Genomic DNA, 20,212 nt, shown 5'->3' on the forward strand with positions numbered 1-20,212 from the left:
ATTCATTGTTTTTATGCTTATCGAACTCAGAGTCAGAGGTGACTGACCAGCTATTATTTGGTAATGGCGATAGCATGTGGTATAAAAGATTTCTTGAATCTGTCCTTGTGGCAGTGAGCTGAGTCAGTCTGTTAGAGAAGGAGGACTGCTGGCTATCCAGTGCGTAATGCAGAGGGTGGTCAGTTTGTTCAATTAATTTATCCAGACCACATCTTCAGAAGTGTCCAGCCAATCTCAAAGCCACCTTTCCTGATTAGTTTATTCAGTCTATTGATGTCAACAGCTCCAACAGCGCTCCCCCAGCAGACCAGATTGAAGTACACTGCAGTCGCCACAGCTGACTGATAGAAAATCATAATTTTGCTGCACACATCAAAGGATCTCAGCTTTCTCAGGAAACAGAACCTGCTCATTGCCTTCTTGTATACAGTCTCTCCTTGTTAATATGTACGTCCAGGTACTTGTATTCCACCACACCAGTATCCTATCACAGGACAGACACAGGGTCCCTCTGAAGCTGCTCCCCATCTTTCTGGTCTTATTGATATTCAGAAGCAGATGATTCGAAATCTTCACCACACCATAAAGACTAGTGCTCTGTACCTCACTTCCTGCCCATCACTAATGCCAACCACTGCAGGTGTGATGACCCAGGTTAATACTGAAAGTCAGAGGTGCAGAAGGTGAATCAGAGTGGAGACACTCCAGTGCCCCTGTGAAGCTCCTGTACCGTACTGTACATCTCCAAATCAGAGAGTCTCACACACTGGCCTGCCGGGTAGTCAGTGATCCACAAGAAAGTGGATCGCTGACATCCTTCTCTTTCAGCAGCAGTGGCTGCATCACATTTAATTTACTTGACAAATCAAATAAGGTGATTCTCACCATGCAGTTTTTTTCTGTCCACGTTAGTCCAAAAGAAAATAACCCACTGATGGTTTGATTTGTAACCCCACCAAACATTTTCTTATGAGTTTACAAACTGAATTGTTACCGTCTTACTCGAAACAACATGATGTTCTTTTGTAAACTACGGCCTCACTAGAGTCAAAAAGTTCATGATTTGTGTCCAGAATTTTACCTGCTAGTCTGCATGCCGACTGTTCAGAACATATTTAGTGCATCCAGGGAGGCTGCAGATAATAAATACAGCTTTGTTCATCATCAATTACTACCGCCTCATCCAAATCCAAGCTACATTTGGATTCAAAGTCTGTTTGTGTGCAGCAGCCTTGCAGCTAAGCTCCTCTGTTCCCATGAATAAAAAAAACAATAAAATACAGTATAACCGGAGCCAAAAAGTGCAAAACTGAGTCATCAAGGAAGTGGGTGGGCTTGGACCAGAGTCGACCAGTCAGCCAACAGATTCTCACGACCTCATTACCCAAAGCCCTGACCACATTAGCTTTCCAAACCTCATGGACTTCAGTCCAGCTCAAGGTTCGGTGGGAACTGGGCAGCATGAAGCTTAACACACCAAATTTAAACATACAACAGCATATGGACCAAAGAAAACCTGGTACCCAGCAGACATGCCTCAATAAAGTCAACACATGGCAGGCTTTGGGAGAAACCCGGAGAAGCTGTCATGCTGTTTCTTTGTTGAGCCTCCCAGGTCAAAGGATCATTTGACCACAAGAACCAAACAGATCCAAGCTCTCGTTTTTACCCATAAACTCCCCTCACTGCAACAGACTTCTCTGCTCCAAGCCCACCCAATTTCCTGGAAATACATCATTGTTCCCTTTGATTTACACCGTTTATTATCAGACTTCATTTGCTTTGTTGCAAATATGCTTTGGCTCAATCGCCTGAATTCAGACTCAGTTTGTGGCTTTAACTTGACCTCAGTCCAAATATCCTAGGTGTAATACTATGCTGATTCTTTTTTAACATTCATTTGTTTTGATTGATTTTTGGGACAATATTGGAATATTAAAAAGAATTTAAACATGGATTTTATTATTTTGAATCTGTCTAACACACATGCACACACACAAATTGTGCCAAGTAACTAAAGCTTGTTTTTAACACACGTTTGCCATGACTTTCTTCCAGTGGCCACTGTCTGGTGTCACGTTTCTTTTTTTTTATTTAAAAAAAAATATGAAGAAATTATGATCCCAACTGATGCATATATATATATATATATATATATATATATATATATATATATATATATATATATGTGTGTGTGTGTGTATGTGTGTGTGTGTGTGTGTGTGTGAATATATAAATGTGCGTAAAACCAAGAGAGACTTCTTGAGACTGAAATGAATGTGACGTAAATTCATGGGTTGAACTGACAATTTTGACTGACAAAATGTAAATGCCTAATTTGTTTCTTTACATTGTAAATAAATGATTATATTGCTACGTCTTGATGCATTCTCAATCATCCAGGAAAGTAAATCTCCAAAAGTTGATTCTGTTCATCTGGACGTAGCGTTTTGTGGGAGAAACGTTTCGTCACTCATCCAAGTGACTTCTTCAGTTTTGGAGACTGAAGAAGTCACTTGGATGAGTGACGAAACGTTTCTCCCACAAAACGCTACGTCCAGATGAACAGAATCAACTTTTGGAGATTATATTGCTAGTTTTCTTCAGTTTATTGTTGTCCAAAATTCTTTGACATCTTCCACCAATAATATATTTTTATTCAGGCTCATAGAATATGTATTATATCATAGTTTCACCTGTAGTTCTTTGGTTTAATGAGCCACACCTTGAGATTCAAACCCTCACCCAATACTTCAGCGAGATGGTGACGTCATCGTCCCGTCTGGGCGGCCGCTCCTATTGGACAAACACGCGGAAGTACGGAGGAACTCTTGCTAACAACAACAGTCCATTCTGGTGATTTGGTCGAGCTCGCTGGATCGGTTTTAACTCCACCATGGCTCTGCCGGTTCAGTTCAGAATCATCCAGCACCACCTGCGGACCGCGCAGGAACACGAGAAACGGGACCCGGTGGTGACTTATTACTGTAAGTGTGTGTTCTGATTGGCGTTAGCAGCTACTGTTGTTAGCATGACAGCTTTGTTTACTTGAGAGCTGACAGCCGCCTGAGCTTAGGACCCAAGCGTTTTATCCAGAGGGGAAGTTTACAGTAAAAGTCCTTACAGATTGTGTGAGATGTTCAAGGAGTCGCCGAACTGCGGCGTTAAATCACTCCGCTCTTTGAACGTCTCACAGCGTTAGCTCTGACAGCTCCAACTTCATTAGCCTCCTAACGTTCCCTTAGCAACAGGGATCATTTGGGAAATTCATAAACTGTTCCCCTCACTGACTCAGATAAAGAAAGCCCTCCAGCTTCCGTTCTGTGAGGCTATAAACCTGCTCTGCTTTCGTCCTGCTAAATTTAGCTGAAGTTTGGAACAACCCAGAAACTGTCCAGGTAACCGTACCTGGCTAGCTGTCAGTGAGGTCTGGAGTTAGCAGACAGGAAGTACCGGCCAGAACGTTCCAGGGCTGCTTCAAAGTCTGACGTGAAGTCCTCGTCCAGCTAGTTTTTTTTCTTCTTCTTTGTCCTGCTGTGTGTCACAGAGTCATGAGCCTTCACAGTCAGCTGTGAACAATGGGCTCCACCCCACTGCCTGCATACTTCACCTCCACATGACTCATAAGTTTTTTACCAGTCTGTCACTATGTTTCACACCAGTGCATACCTGCTGAAACCCAGTCGCACCTTCCTTACACAGTGGCAGTATTTTCTACAGAAGTGTAATGCAGCCGTGTGATGAGAAGTTATATATTCAGTATACCTCACCAATCCACAACATCAGTTTTGTCAGGACACTTGAGACGGCAAGATTAAGAACCTACAATATTATTATTATTATTATTTTTAATCCCATAATTTTATGAACCTTTATAAGCAGCATTTGGCAATAGTGGTGTAGAAGAACTCAGATTTTACAGGAAAATATCACCAGCAGAACTGGAACTGATTGGTGGGGGTGAGTGGAGAGGGATGAGGCCAAAACACAAATAAATAAATTATGGGAGAGAGAAAAAAACAAAAAATAGAAAGCTTGTTTAAAGTTTTGTAATCAAGGACAGAAATTCCAAGAAAATGCTTGTATCTCCAATCTCAAGTAGAATATGAAAATTGGCCTGTTTTTTTTTTTTTTTTTTCTTCTGAATTAATGAGATGGCTTAAAACCTTTGAAACCTTGATTTGATGGACAGTGATTTGACCGTATTTACGTCAAATCCTGGTGTCTGGGAGATACTGGCTTCTGTGTCGTAGCTGAGTGTTTCGATGTATTTAGGCTGATGACTTTCTGGTGAGATGCAAAACATCCAGCCAATATTCCCAAAACGTTGATTCTGTTCATTTTCAGCGGAAGGAACGTTTCATTGTTCATCCTTGTGACTGAACATAGTCTACTCTCTGGGATTTCCTGGATTAATGAGCGGGCAGTAACAGTAGCATCTACAGTATGTTACTCAAACACCAGTGCCTCCCGGTCTTTCATTCCACACCAACGTAAAAGTGCCCTGGGGGGTATTAATGGTCATGAAAGAGAAAAACTGCAGGTTTTTGGTTTGTTGTTTGGTCAAGTGACTGCATAAAACTTCCATATATTTCCTGGTGATTTAAACCAATATGATGCTTAAGTTTCAGGGATCGTATCATATCTACACTTTTGTTCAATATTTACTCTGAGAACAGATAAGCTGTTCCACAAAATTCTGTTTTTTTTTTTTTTCATTTAATAGGAAACCACCAAGTAATAAGAGCTAGTCTTGTAAGTTTTATATATATATATATATATATATATATATATAATGTTATTTCCCTTATTATGTAAAGTGTCGTGTTGACATGTTTTTATCAGTCTGAACTATGTATGCTTCGATTTATTAGATGTATATTCACCTTGCAATCAGCCATTTCACAGATTTGTACAACTAACTTTGTGCACATTAAAAGCAGGTGTGATGAAGGGCTCAAAGACATTATTAACAGTAATTTATAATTATTTATAGTATTCATTTCTCTCCTTCACTATCACAGATGTTGAAAATCGTACAACATAAACCACACAAACCCGTCCTGCTGGGTTCTTTCTGTGTGCTGTTTGTATGTTCTCCCTGTACTTGCTTGGGTTCTCTTTGGTACTTTGGTTTTCATGCCACAGCACCAACTGGAGGATTCTAAACTGGAGGTAGGCGTGAATGTGAGGTTTTCTGCGTCTCTGTGTTAGGCCTGTGATGTACTGGCAACCAGAGGCCGCTCTCAGGTGTGCTCAAGGTGCTGATCTGCGCTGATCGAGCAAAACCAGCATCGGTGAAGAGACGAGTGAGAGAGAGAGAGAAACCAAAGTGTTGTTGTTACTCACTCACAGTTTGGACACACACAGAAAACTGTTGTCGTGACACACCTACAGACTGCTGATCCTTTGCTAACAGGCATCGTCCCACTGTCTCTGATGTCTGATCCACCTTTTTGTGTCAGTGTTGGTCTCAATATCACATCACAGTCATCAACGGTCCACATAAATTATTTCAAATGTTCTATTGAAAGATAACGTTTTGGTCGAAAGGTGCCCAGTCCTCAGCCTTGTTTCCTGTTAAGTAGGGCAGAGTGTGTAAAAGGACTGATTGGTGATGCAGAGGGCACAGCAGGGACTGAGTCTGACCCAGTTGAGCTGATGTAAGTGAGATGCACACGAAGAGGTATATCAACGCAGGAAAAGAGAGTCAGATTAAAACCAGGAGCCCACTGACTGACAGGCAGACGGACAGACGTGTGCTTCCTGTGACAGCTGAGGTGAAGCTTCTGGGAAACAGCTGTTAGGCCACATCTTCATAATGTGGCTGCAGCTTTAAAAAGCTCGTTTTGCTTCAAACAGGCAGAACGGGAAATGGGACGGTCATGGTCATCACTGTTTTCAAGGCATGCTTTGCTCTGTGTTGAACCTGTGTTTGCTCACCTTTACCAGCCTGTGGATGTACACGATGGCGTGTGTGGCTGAGCTCAAAATGATGGCAGGCGATCCGCCGCCATCATCAAACCAGATTTTCCTCTTTTAAATTTGGCTGATTTTTCACCCACCTGTCATCTTTTTGTGAAAGTGAAATACTTCAGCGCTGCTGCTATTTTTATTCTGTCACTCTGAAGCTCCCCCGGCGGGTCCAAACACTGACCCTTTTACTAGACTTTTATTTCAGAACAAGGAAAAAGTCACAGTGAGCACCAAAATTTTTTTTTGGTAAGCCTCTCTCAGCCTCAGCCCATCACTGATTGGCTGCAGATGGGTGAGTGTGAGGGTGATGCTGGGAGGTGGACTAAACGAGCTTAATGATATGCGTGTGCATGGAAACATATTCTCAGTGCTGAAAACAGTGATGTGCTGTTCTGTCTGTTTGAGGTGAAGGAGGCCTGTTTCTCAGGTGTTTGTGAAGAAGAAGCCCCTCCGTACCTCCCAGGGACGGTCATTATCGTTCCTTGGGGGTGGCGGCGCTCTTTGTGCTGTTTCTGGTTATTAATTTGCAGAGCGCCGCCTCTGTCCATGGCACGTGAAAAACACTTTGCTGCTGCTCATATTAGACGATTAAATTGACTCACCTCTCCAGTCTGTTTTATTCTTTTTTTTTTTCTTTGTTTTTTTTTTTGCGTCCTTGGTCTCTTTGCTGCGAGCTGCTCTGTGCAGTGCAAACAGCCTAAAAACAAAACCCTGTGAACACTAGAAGAATGTTCTACCAGACGATCTCTTGGGGGAAAATTTGGACTATGAGACACCATCTTTGGCCCTGCATGTCCTCTGGATACCCTACAGGACCTAAAATATGGGTATAAAATAAGTCTGGTTTCAGCAGACAACCATTAAAATGTAGTAAGATATCAGATCCATAGTTTGAGAAAACAAAAAACAGTTTTTTTGTAATTGAAAATAGTTACAGGCTATACAGACTTTATTTATCCCCAAGGGACTTTATTTATCCCTTGGGGATAAATAAAGTCTCTCTGATTCTGATTCTGATATTAATCATGCAATATTTTTTCTTAGAGTTGTTGCTTGTGGTTGTTTATCAGCAGGTACAGCTGTGGGTGTGGTCTGCAGTTCAGGTGTGAGCCTGTATTTGGAGCCCACTTACCTGTCAGTGATGTGTGTGTCCTCTGGTCGAGTGCTTAATGGATTTTATACTGCTTATGTTGGGAACATGACTGACGGAACAGATAAGTAGTTTAACTGTATCTGAAAGCAACAACAGCAGCCTTTTATCACTCAAGTTGATGCGGAGAGATAAACATGACGGACACGTCCGAGGACGGTGAAGGTGAATAGCCCAAGCTGCCTGCACTCAGTGTGTGTTTGTGGTGTGAAAGGTGGCCCCGTCAGTGTGGATGTGTGCTGGACCAGTGACCCAGTCAGACCACTGGAGGTCAGCAGCACCATGTGTCTGGGCCTCAGAGGGAGAGAGAGAGAGGGAGGGGCAGGTTGTACACTAACTTTAACAGGGAACGTGTGTGTGTTTAAGGGATGGGGAGCAGTGGACTATGAGTGTGTTTCGTCACCATATTAGCAAGAAGATGTTTTTAAGAATAAGATGTGACGTGATGAGTGAAGCAAGGCTTATAGGTTAATGCTCATGTATACTGATTATGGGAGCAATAACACTAGAGCTGGAATAACAGATGTCGGCCATGTCTGGAGTTGGGTGCATGTTTTTGGTAGCAGGAAAAAAGGAAATGCCAGAAGGAAGCTTTGAAATATGTAAAAAAAAACAAAAACAAAAAAACAACAACACTTGTCAGCCTTTATAGGGGTCTGCGAGGTCTACAATTAAACTGGTCGACTGCACTGAATCAGATCATTCAGAATCAGTGTACAGTTCCTACCAGGCATGCTTGCAGGTTTTACCCTGATGTCACTCTTTGGTTAGTGACATTATGAAGGCTTTGATACCTTGAGATGAGCATGTTAGCTGTCACTATGCTGGTATTTTGAAATGGATGGATCTGACTGAAACTGTACACCAAAAACCTGTCATGGACAATCATCCTTCTTGATCCTTTTTTTAAAAGTCAGTGTGACCTGAAACTAGCAACTGAGCCAGAAAAGTCATCCGAGTCACAGAGAAAGGGACATAGAGACATTTCCACCCAACAAATATGGCTACCAGTTCTAAAGTTTAAAAATGACTCTATTGTATTGGTTATTGGCTTCAGTGATCAGAAACCCATACATGAGAAATGTGAACTGGTTGGAGATGCTTGGTTAAGTGACCTCAACAAAAGTGCACTGCAAACTCTGCCAAACCGCCAGTAAGAGGAGTGAAAAACAGTTGAATTTAATAAAAGAACTGACACAAGAGTCTTCCAGGACTCTATTCATTCCTGCAGGAAAACACAGCAACACCAGCCAAGCGGAAAACACTGGAAAAGAGCGAGAAAAATTCCAGAGATGAGCAGCAGGTGGTGAAAAAGACTAAAGCTGCGACTCGATAACGCAGGATTTCATCACCTTCACTGCGCTGCAGACTGTGAATGAGACTCTCAGCTGTCACCGTCAGAATCTGCTGAAGGCGAAACTTGGTGAAGAAATCCACATTTACAGCCCGTCGCTCGTGTTTCAGTCTTCGGCCTGGCTCTTGTTCTTTGGGCCAGCAGCCTGCCCGTTGTCTCTGACTCAGATTTACTGTGAGCTGAACTGATTTTACTCCAACTCCCTCTACAGGTAGGGCTGTTCGATATAACGATATATATCGGATGACGATATAAAAACGTCTATCGTTTCATTTTACGCTATAGTTTGTTTCGTGGTGTCGCAAAATAAACTGTTTACGGCAATATTTTTTCATCGTTTTGATGGTCACTGTAGTGGCTATATTAATTTCTTAAAGTTCTCTCTTTCTCTTATATTTAATATAACCACACTACGGACGGACAAGCGCCTGTTTTTATGCGTTGTCATTAGCCACAACGACGGTAAAACCATCGTGTGTCCGCTTGTTTATGTTCCACATAAACCTTTCACAATAAAGCTCAAGATCCTGTTGAGACAAAATAAACTGAATCACGTGAAAGAGCAGATTATTTACGGATGAGAATTAAAAAAGAGCCGCCAGGTGCTAAAAAATAAACCTTAGACTCAAACATTTTTGTGATTTATATCGTTATCGGGACGATAGAATTCTTATATCGGGATATGAGATTTTGGTCATATCGCACAGCCCTATCTACAGGGACGATACTGAGGTAGAAATACTGCTTTAGCATTAACAGGGCAGCTGGTTTGAGACTGACTGTTGGACCAGTTGGCCAGGTGGGGAAAAACACTCAGTGCATCACACAGACACAGAGCTGATAAAAGACATATGAGAAAAAATGATTTCATGGGCTCTAAAAGGCACCCCCATCAAAGTGGTTGCATCCATAATTTTCTGCATTAAAACATTAACCTGCGTGTATTGTTGTCATGCAGCTGTAAAGACCAAAACCATTTTGTATCAGGCTGAAAACAAAGTATGGAAATATGAACATGTCTATGGAGACTGCCTCACTTTTGAAGCATCAAGTGGCCATTAGAGGAACTGCAGCTCTTATCTGCCACATTGATGGCTTCAAGTTGCATTTTGGTCCTCGTATCAGTCATTCCTGTTAACAAGTGACAAAATCAGACTTTTAATTAGACTTTTATAAGCGTGCATCCCTGAAGTAAACATAATTTACTCCCCACCTCCGCTCACACTAAGGTGATAATGCTGCTTCTTCTTTTCTCTGACGGGTTCTTTTTCTCAATCACTGAAACAAATTGAAAACTGCTGCTAATTGGCTAACAGATGGTTGCAAATCTGGCCTTCCAGGGGAAGGAATAAATATTACAATAAATTGGAAATCTGACAGTTGTCTCCAACAGAAAGAGAGGGTGTGTGTGTGCGTGTCTGTGTTATTCACATAATTGTACCAAAGTAAAGGTGTGCTTCTTCGAGGTGCTTTGAGGCGTTATGACTGGCAGTGCAGAGTATATTTTCAGCGAGCAAACATCTGAACATGCAGAACTTCACAAATAACTCATCAGGGAAGCCGTCCATCATGTGGGTCTGATGAGGCCAGGGCTTGCAGAGATTTATTTCCGTCCTTTTTGTCTGACCGCTAGTGCGTTTACCATCACTCAGCCTCAGCTCCACATCAGCAGGTCCATCTAAATTAGCCAGCTAATGCCAGGCAATATTTCACCTCACCTCCACCCCAGAACAGGCCAATCAATGGAGGTTTGAGTCAACGCCATGATTTGTTTAGCTGTAATGAAGCCACGTAATTCACCTGCAGCTCCCCCGGCCGACAGCACTTGGCTGCGTTACAAATGCCGTTTCACACTGATTGGACTGTCGACGTTATAAACGAGGAGAGGGTGAACACAGGTACCATCCCTCTGTCTGCGGGAGGGGAACACACGCCTCCTTTTATTTGTATGTAATATCCAAACATGCATGCAGCTGTTTTTTTTAACTTGAATTTTTTTTTTTAATTCACTGTTTTATTCATTACTGCACTGATTGGCTGTGATTATTTGGCTTCCTCAGAATGATTGGATTCTGATAAACAGGACTTTGCTGAGTAACCTGATGGAAACTGGGTCCGTTACGTATCACACTCAATCCTCCATCCTCTCCCCGCCGAGCTTTAAAACATTTAGAAAGAATAAGACCTACCATGTAATTAGTTTGGACTGCCTGGGAAGTGGGCACAGTGGCAGACTGTGCCAGTTCAGCCATTGCTGCGTCCACATGCTGGCTATAATTACACGATTTCAGAGTTTGCAGCTGAACGTGATGATTATCTCTTCAGCATGAAGGGAATGATACGAGTGTGGTGACAGTGGTCTAGGTTTTCTTAATGACCCTTACTGTAGTACAAGACATGACCTCACTAGAGATTTATAACTTAGTCTTAGTTTCCAACTAAGTTCACACAGAACAGTGTGTGACTGGTTCTGGCTCCCACCAACTTTCCCTAAAGTTTTAACAAATGAAGCCATCTGGTGAAATGGAAAGTTCTGAGGAAAATTACCGTTGACATCAGAGACTGTGAGGTGTGATTCTCCTGGCTGATGTAACCTGATTCAAGCTTACCTCTGTGAATTACACGCTGTCACTATATTGTCCTGAGTGGATAAGGTCAGCTAAATCATTCCAGTGCTGATCTGATAAAGCGATGTGACCATATTCGCATCACTTCATCAGCTAACGTTACCAAACCATCACTGGATTCATGCCACGCAGCCAAGTTAAAGCTAGCTAGCCAACTCTACTGCTTGGTAACATTATTTGTACATGTAAATGTGGCTTCTTCTTCACACATAGAAGTTAGTCATGGAGTGCTGGGACCAACTGCATTTACATTGTACATGCTTCCTTGAGGCAGTATCGTTCAAAAGCTCATTGCTATGCAGATGGTCTATCTGTGAAGCCAGTTAAACTGCAGCCTTGTCTCTAAAGAATAAAATCCTGGATGTTGTAATTTTCTTGTCTTACATTTAGATAAAACTGAGGGTGTTATACAGTACAGTCTTGAGCTACACCCTTCTTTACATTTTGCAGGAAAATGGGTAATGGGTGGCATTTTTCATATGCAGTGATTTACTGGAACATATTCGTAGATGACACACTGCACACTGTGTGGTGTGTCAAGTTTTCAGCTAACAGCTCTTTGGGAATCGCTTTGTTGGTGCAAAAATTAAATTTTATGCCTTCAAACTATGTTATCTTTGGCATTTTTCATAAGTTGCTTGGTTTCTGTGTTCGAGCTTCATCTTATCTGTAAGCGTTGCAGTCACGCTTTACAGCATGTTGTGCTGGAATGAACCTCCAGAATCTGTGGCAGTGTGTTCACTCTGTGGGCCTCGATTGTCTTCTGGTCACACTGAACGAACACACACACACACACACACACACACACACACACACACACACACACACACACACACACACACACACACACACACACAGAGCGACTCAGCTATTCTCCATAATGAAGTCCTTGTCATTCATATGAGACAGAGACTGCTCTGGCCCACATTCACATTGGCACAGAATGTCAAAAATTGCATCGAGGCGGTGGCGGCGTCCTGCCAGCACCATTACAGGAGGGTTAATTATTCACTGCTAAATATATTTTCTTACAACAGTCACTGTCACGCCAAGAGATAAACGAGGAAATTGGGGAAACTGCTGTGTTGACAGAGCAGAGTTTAGTGTCTGTACACGTGAAATCTCTGCTGTAGAAGCCTCTGCAGAAAACTTGGGCAGCACATCACAGGTCAACCTGATGTGGCTCACATCTTACTGACTGGTGTTGACGTGCTCAGTTATGTGCTGTGCAACCCAATGAATGCACTGTCATAACAAATCAGCAGTAAACCATCCCGTCAGGCACCAATGGCCGAGAGGCTCGCTGTTCCATCCCGAAGATGCTCTCTGCCCACAGTCCCTGCATCCAGCTCACCTCCACGCACACAGAGAGGCAAATTAGACCGATATCAGAGTCCTCAGAGACGTAGATAGAAGTCAGAAAGCTGCGCTGCTGCCAGTCACGAGCTGAACTTTCTGGAAATGCAGCTTCTTGCTTTTTCACTGCATTTGTTCAGCGTTCAGTGTTTCGTCTAACACCTTCAGTGCACATCCTTTCTCACAGACTTTACAGCACTTTAACTTTTTCCTCTGCGTGAGCTGGCAGCAGCAGCCCTTCCACTGAAGCTTATCACCTCTGAAAAACAAACGCCGTAGCTAAAAGCATTTTTTGGACCCTACTTATTTTTGGGGGAGCCAGCAGAGAGGGAAGCTCATCAGAGACCCTATAATCGCAGGAAACAAAAGCCTGACAGGTTTTAACACTTGAAGCCATCGTCTCCTCAGAGGATGTGTCCCAACTGGCGTGCTTTCAGGCTTTTGCAGCTTTTTGCAGACCGGAGGGGCATCGAAGGTTTAACCTGCGATGCCTGGTTTAAAATGTCTGGTAGCTGATGTGGATGATTTATTTCCTGTAAGATGAATGCAGGTCACTGAGATCAGTTAAAGTCCTCCTGTGTGCTGATATCTGTGCAGCTGAAGTCTACACTGCTGGTTTAAAGATGGAATTAAATATAATTTAATGTAATTTATCAAATTCAGATGTTTTGTTTAATTCTGAGTGTTTTTAATTTTAAAACAAACTACTATTTATGTGTTGCAGTGACATTGGTAGCTGCTGTCCTTTACTGGGCTGCAGAGAGCTGTTGATGCTTACATGTAGTTTTCAGGGTGGGAAGAATAAACTGAACAAAATACAAATTAATGAAAAATGATTCCTATGCAGAAACAAACTGCACCTTCATTCACCACAAGGGGGCTCCAGCACTGGTTGTGTGTGTGTGTATCTGCAGTCTAACTGTGTTGGGTTGTGTTGTACAGCGCGATGACACAAAGCCTTCCTTTGTCAGTCTGCTGGAGGACCCGCTGTCTGTGTGGCTTGCTGCGCTCTGGTTCATGCGTACATGCGTACATGCGTGTCACACTGGTGCTGCTCTTTGGAAACACTGAGTGCTTCTGGCCTTGGCAGCTGGACAGAGGCTCCCCGCCATTCTGCTGCTGTGAAATGGGCCATTGTTCTGCTGATGCTGCGCAGGGCTGTGACTCAAACATGAGGTGGAAACGGATTACTCAAATATATGCAGAGTACAACACGATGTTTATGGTCTCCTGGTAACTCGACAGGCCCGACCGTCCACGCTGGAATACTGCTTAATATTCAGGCTTTCTCTCTCCGCTGCAGCAGACGCTCTGAGCACAGCCTGTGCATGTTTCAGATAACGTACAATAAGTATAGAGTAATTGTGGGAGCAATATCAGCAGGTGGAATTTTATTTAGTTATGTTTTAATGTTTATTAATGTTTCCAGCTCATGTCATGTCGGCTGTGTCTGACCAACAAACTAAAATCCGGAGATTTTCAAATTAAAGGCATAAAACAGACCAACAGCCTATTTCTGGATAAGTTGCAACCTTTGAGTTTTGTTCAATTAATGAACTAAATTATAAACATAATTATAATTAGTTACTCAGATTTCTTACCGTGCACCATTCCACATGCTTTCAGCTCTATATTCTTCTACTAGAGTAGCTCTGCATCATTTACAATTTACAGTAATCTTTATTTATGTGATACTGCATTACTGCAGTCACTCATCTTCCTGAAACAAGCAGTTTTGGCTCCTCCACCTTTATGCCAGCTGTCTTCTGATTGGCTGCCCCTCACAGACAGAAGGTTTTAACAGCAGGTGGGTGGGGCTGCGATGCCCTACAACCTGAGCACGTGGCTCACAGAGATTACTTATTATTTGAAACGTTGGTAATTTTTAATAAAACCGTTGATTTCTAGAACACGACAAGGTTCCATGTTCCAAAATGAGGTCCACGTTCAAAAGAGAGAATTTCAGCAAAGGGTGAAATCCGCACTGATCTCATCGCTCTGTGCTGCATGCCGCACTCCGCCTCCACACAAACAGCACAATCTGCTGAGGTAATCCTCGCAGAGAAGGAACTCTGGGGCCGCTTCACCCTGCGCTGATAGTGCAGCGCAGAGTCTGCTCACTGTGCCTGTTGCACTACAAGTGTACACACACACAGAGAGCTGTGGATTAGAGATGATTTGAGGAATGTCTGCATGCTTGTCAGCACAGGTGGAGGTTTTTACTCCAACATACCTGTGAATGTGTGAGAGTGAGCAGAGTGTGAAAAGCCTTTCTGCTGCCGGTTTAGGACGACTGTGAGGTGTTTATCCTGCAGACACAGCGTCTGTATTTCCTGCTGATGGAGGAGGAAGCCGTGTGCGCTTCCTCCTATTTCAGGCTCCAACCGGTGGCGAAGGGTCGCTCTTCAAAGTGTCTCTCAGTTTAGTTAAAGACAATCATTTTTAACATGGGTCCAGACAGCAGCTGTGTGCACGCACAGCGATCACACACAGTGCACCATCCATCTGGTTAACAAACCCCGGGCTGATTCACACAGAGATGAGCCTGCAGTGCAGTTCAGCCCAGAATCTACAGGAAGGCATCAGCATGGTTCCATAAAACTTTTACAAACACAAACTCTCTAACGGGGTGTAAAGTCATGGTTTGTGTAGCCACGAGGCGAACCGAAGCACGGTGACGGACTTCAGGTGTACGAGCCACACCCCTGAACTGAAACCTGGATACCCACACAACAAACAGCTGAATTCTGTGTGTGCGTGAATGTGTGTGTGTGTGTGTGTGTGTGTGTGTGTATTGTTGATGGGGAGCTCTTTTCAGTTTTTGAAAATGTGTTAAGCCTCCGATGAACCCACGGGTGCAGAGGGACATGTGCATGAAGAGCACGCTGAAGTCTGCTTCATATTTGAGCTGTTTTGGAGAAATATCCAGATATTCATGACAGCTGTGCACATCATTCTCAGTCTGCTTTCTAACTGAGGTTTGTGTTGTGAGCATAGACTGTGTGAGCAAGTGTCTCTTCATTGCCCAACAAGACTTCACAAACCATCTTTTAAATATAGTCTGTGGTGTTGAACGTGGAGTTCAGGTTGTATCACTCCTCATGAATGTTTTGTGTATTATTCTGGCTCAAATAACATTGGATTTACTGTCCCTATACCAGCAGATACATTCAGTAAATGCATATCTGTAATATTCATATAACAGTTTTTGAACACTGAGGAAAAAGCTGCAGGTACATCACAGAAACACGAGCCCTCCCTGACCTCCGTTACAGTAATATGAAAACACTTTATCATACCAGCAGCTTTTTTCTGACTAGCTTTATAATTTCTGGAAAATTAGAGAACTTGGACTGGAATTAGAGTTTTTCTGGAGGTCATCCCTGCAGGGCCGGTGCTGCTGCTCAGGTGTGAGGTTACATCATGTTAGAGAAGAATAGAAATAATTGACAGGTGAGGGATCATGAGTGTGTCCACACAGGCCTGCTTCGTCTCAGGTGGAAATCTTTCCCTCTTCCTCCTGGAAGAGAAGAAAACATCTTCAGCAGCTCTTGTGTGAAACTTTAATGAGGAGGACTCTGTGTCGAGTCTTGTGTGAGCGAAGCTGTGGAAGAACAGACTTGTTTAATTTTTTTTATCTCCTCCCCGTGCTCTCCCGCAGGTCGACTCTACGCCATGCAGACGGGCATGAAGCTGGACAGCAAAACACCCGAGTGCCGAAAGTTCCTGGTCAAACTCATGGACCAGCTGGAGACGGTGAGTCGGATTCACTTTAGTCCTGATCCTCCTTCAGTGCGGACCCTTTTTCCTGTTTAGTTCTCTCTTGCTGATTGTGTCACGTTGAATAATGAGTAAATGAAGCGCATTAGCTTAATCATCTCAAACCAGGAACTTCAGTATTTCAGGAGCTTGCTGACTGCGTTTAAATGAGAAAGATTAATTTGGGTCTGTTCGCTGGGTCTGATTTTCATTCCTGCTTTTGACTTCAAGTGATTAAGAGAACAAAAACATGCAGATGAGATGGTCATTGCATTTGTTTCATAATCATGCTCTTGATTTTTCTGGACTCCCTCTCCCTCTGTGGAGAGGACAGACGGGCTTGGGGGTCCCTGGTTTCTGTGCAGGCCTCGAGGCCATGCAGGCTGCAGCTCATACTTTCATTGGGATTATTTATTTATTTATTTTATACTGAAGTTTAAGCTTTGCATCGAGAAAATCTGCCAGACTAAATCAGCCCGGTTTATTTTTATTTATCTGTAAGAAACCGAGGCTCATAGAGGACGTCTGAGGAGCTTTTGTCTGCCCCTGCTGTACAGCTCAGGTTTAGTAAATTAATAAGAGATATGAATAGAAGTATCTCGAGGGTTGATAAGAATCTTGTTGGATTTCATATACATCAGATTTTAAGTAACGTGTTACGTGAAGAACAATGACCTCTGCTGAGTTGCACGGTCCAGTCGACAGCCTCGTTACTCCTGCTCCGAGTGCTGTGACGCTGGCTGCACTGCTGCCTGTACACCGCCTCTACCTCAGCAGCACACGGCTGAATGGCTCTTTTCTTAGAAAACACACACACGTCAGGTATTACTATGTTGTGGGGACATCTAATTGACATAATGCTTTCCCTAGCCCCGTACCCTAACCCTAACCATGAAAAAAGAACGCCTAAACCTAACCCTCATCCTAAACCTAACATAAACATAACCTAACTGTAACCCTGACACTAAAACCACATTATGAGTCTCAAAAATGCCTTCAAACCAGGATTTTGGTCCCCAGAAGTATAGTAAACTTTAAATCTTTGGTCCCCACAAAGATATGAATACACACACACACACACACACACACACACACACACACACACACACACACACAACGCAGCCCTCTAAAAGGCTTGACATTTACCTGTTGGTTATCAGAGGCTGCACTCACTGCATAAGGTCCTCTCAGAGGTTTGAGGTTTCTCTCCTCGGAGAGGTTAAAATACTGCTGGGGTCCCAGTGACCCCAGAGTGCCCCCTACAGGTCACATGCACTGCTGGGCAGCAAGATATCATAAGTAATGCAGTAAAGCCTTCAAAAGGTCTGTTAGCAGATATACTTTGCAGGCCAGGTAATGTCATACTACTTCAAGTTTTCCTTCAATTTGTCCATATATGTATGAACTACGAACACTTTCATTAGTAAGTTCTGTGCCATTTCACGCAACGAGCCTGAGCCTGTTATTTCTGAGCCTGTATTGTTTTAAAGGTGGTTTCAGGGTTTAAGCCATAGACTGTACATAAAAGATGGCTGTAGATAATGTGATGTCACACACTGGTATCTAAAGTCCTTGAACTTTTCCTTGAACTTGGCATTTTAGCTGTTGTTGTATTTTTCTCAAAAGCAGATGTGGTGAGTGAAGTATGGATCTAAGGAAACCATCCTGAAATATGCGCCGCTTTAGCCTTATTTTTGACTCTGATGGGTACATGGTTTCTAAAATGAATGTCATGTTGTGCACAATAAGACGTAAACCTTTTCCCCATTTCCTGCCACTGCGCTCTGAACCTGAAGTGTGTACAAGGACAGGAGAATGTCGGATTTAAGCGTCATTTAAGTTACTGACCCTCGTTAGCAGCTCGCGGTAAGCCGACCACAACAAGGTGATCAACAACCTTTGATTTATATTGAGATTTATATTGATAACGAACGATATATAAATCTAACAATAACAAGGTTTTGTTTCACATACCATTCAGCCTGAACCACTGATCAGAGATTTTCATTCAGTCATTCACATGAGAGCAAAGGCCTGATGATGTAAGTTGTGGGTTATCTTAACCCCCACTCACAGCTGACCAGTGCTGACATTTTCCTGCTGAGGTCGATGTAAAGTTATCCTGTTCCATCAGGTGAAGACTCTTTGGGTTTTATCTCTTTTCACGATTTAATGTATTATATTTCACATGGTAAATAATCTTTACCATTAGGGACTCTTTGTGTGTCACAAGTCCGACTTAATTTTGGAATAAGACACGTTGGTTTGCGTCTGTTTGTTCTCCGAGCTTACGAGAACATCTTGTGCTTCTCCGTGAGTCATATTTACGTAATGCAGGCTGCTCTCCTGTCTGCTAACAGGAACAGGCTAATTAGATTTTGTGGAATTGTTATGATGAAGGGAGGAAGGGAGGGAGCAGGTTACCGGGCTGAGAGTGTCCCAGCGGGGGGGCCAAGTGAATTTACCGAGACTGAGAAGAACCCACGGAGAGGTGATGAAGCTCTAAAACACATCCGTCAGCTTCAGTTTTACTGTCCATGTCATTTTGATCCTGTAGTTTCCCACCCTCATCGTGCATGTTTCTACTTCTACGGTTACATCCAATGTTTACCGTTTAAAGTTTAACTTGCTACGTGGCAAATCAGGTGTGGGTCTGAACAGTTAAAGGAATCAGATGCAGCCTGATTTTACAGCAGCTCCAGGGATCTCCGTCACACATACGCGTCGCTTTCCCGACACGACACACAACTGCTGCTTTGAGTTCTGTATGTGTGTGTATGAGTGGGCTCATACACACACATACATTGCATTGCACTACTCTCAGAAAATATTTCTCACAATATATAATTTTCTATCCTCCTTTTCAATGAGCTGCTGTCCCTGGTGTCACCTTGTCACGGTGGTGATGTTAGCATGCTCCGCTGTCTACTGCAGTTTGCTCTGGGTGGAGTCTTTTTAGGGAAAGATTCTTAGGTAAACTTGTTCAGTGTGAGCATTTATAAAATATGAATATTAACTGTTGGTTGTAAAATATCAAACAGCCACTCCTGACTGTGTCCAGCTTTTGCTTGATGCTCTGAACATGGAGTGACGACTGCCGCGTTTGTTGCGTCGTCTTTCTGACGCCTATTGCCGGCTTGGAGTCGCAAGCAGGTCGGTTGCTTGAGACGTCTCCATGAAGCATCACTGCAGGAGCGAGGAGAGTCCGAGAGGGAAAGCTGATGCAACATCTGGTAAAGAAAAGAAAACTTTCATTTCCTTTCTTTCTGAGGAGCAGCAAAAGTTTAGGAGAAGACTGCAGGTGAGGATGGCCACAAATAAGGCTGTGATCAGGGCCTATGCCAACTTTCAGAGCAGGTTTCAGGTTTTACAGAGAGAACTGGTGTCATGTTGTGAACCTGTTGCAAAACTGTTTCCCAGGCTGATAGCAGGCAGCAGGAGTGGTTTAAACACAGACCTGATTCAGGCTCCGTCTTATTCTGATTTGGTTTTGCACGGTAAACTTCAGCTGCAGTCAGACTGTGATCACACCAGCACAAACCCGATTAATCATGTGGAAGCGCTGCTATTGTCCAGATGGAGCCCGAACAAGGTCTGTGAAACACGGGGACACCCCGAGGTTTCCACTCCTTCATGAACTGTTGCTCATTGCTGTGACTCATTCTGCAGCGCTCTGAGTCAGGATTTAAACCACAGCAGCAACTTTGTCTGCCCCCCCCCAATTTCCCCACTGACCTGCCTCGTACGTACTAGGCATGCTGGACTTTTATTTTCCACTGTCATTGCCAGCTCAAGCCTTTCACTTGTGGAAAATCACTTGTTTGAAAATCAGTTTCATGTGATGCAGGATGGGAAACCTCAGAGATGCCAGGCATGGTAGATGCTGCTAAATTTAGATCTTTGTCTCCTGCAGCAGCCACTGAGGATGAGCACTGTGGTCTCTCACAGCGGGGAGATCAGGGTGGTCAAACAGGTGGTCCTTCTTCTGTG

The 20,212-nt window shown here is 43.3% G+C and overlaps 1 protein-coding gene across 3 annotated transcripts in view; it reads left to right on the forward strand.

Moving 5' to 3' along the window:
- The first annotated feature begins 2,789 nt into the window (after window positions 1–2,789).
- Window positions 2,790–20,212, forward strand: part of vta1 (vesicle (multivesicular body) trafficking 1) — a 54,446-nt gene continuing 37,023 nt past the window's right edge. For all 3 annotated transcript variants that reach the window (XM_084952457.1, XM_084952458.1, XM_084952459.1), the window contains exons 1-2: window positions 2,790–2,987; window positions 16,125–16,219. In XM_084952457.1, coding sequence (XP_084808583.1) covers window positions 2,897–2,987; window positions 16,125–16,219 — 186 coding nt within the window. In that variant the 5' untranslated portion in view covers window positions 2,790–2,896. The remainder of the gene's footprint in view (window positions 2,988–16,124; window positions 16,220–20,212) is intronic.

Source organism: Perissodus microlepis, chromosome 15, assembly GCF_051167445.1.
Source record: "Perissodus microlepis isolate ML-2025 ecotype Zambia chromosome 15, ASM5116744v1, whole genome shotgun sequence".
Classification (NCBI taxonomy): domain Eukaryota; kingdom Metazoa; phylum Chordata; class Actinopteri; order Cichliformes; family Cichlidae; genus Perissodus; species Perissodus microlepis.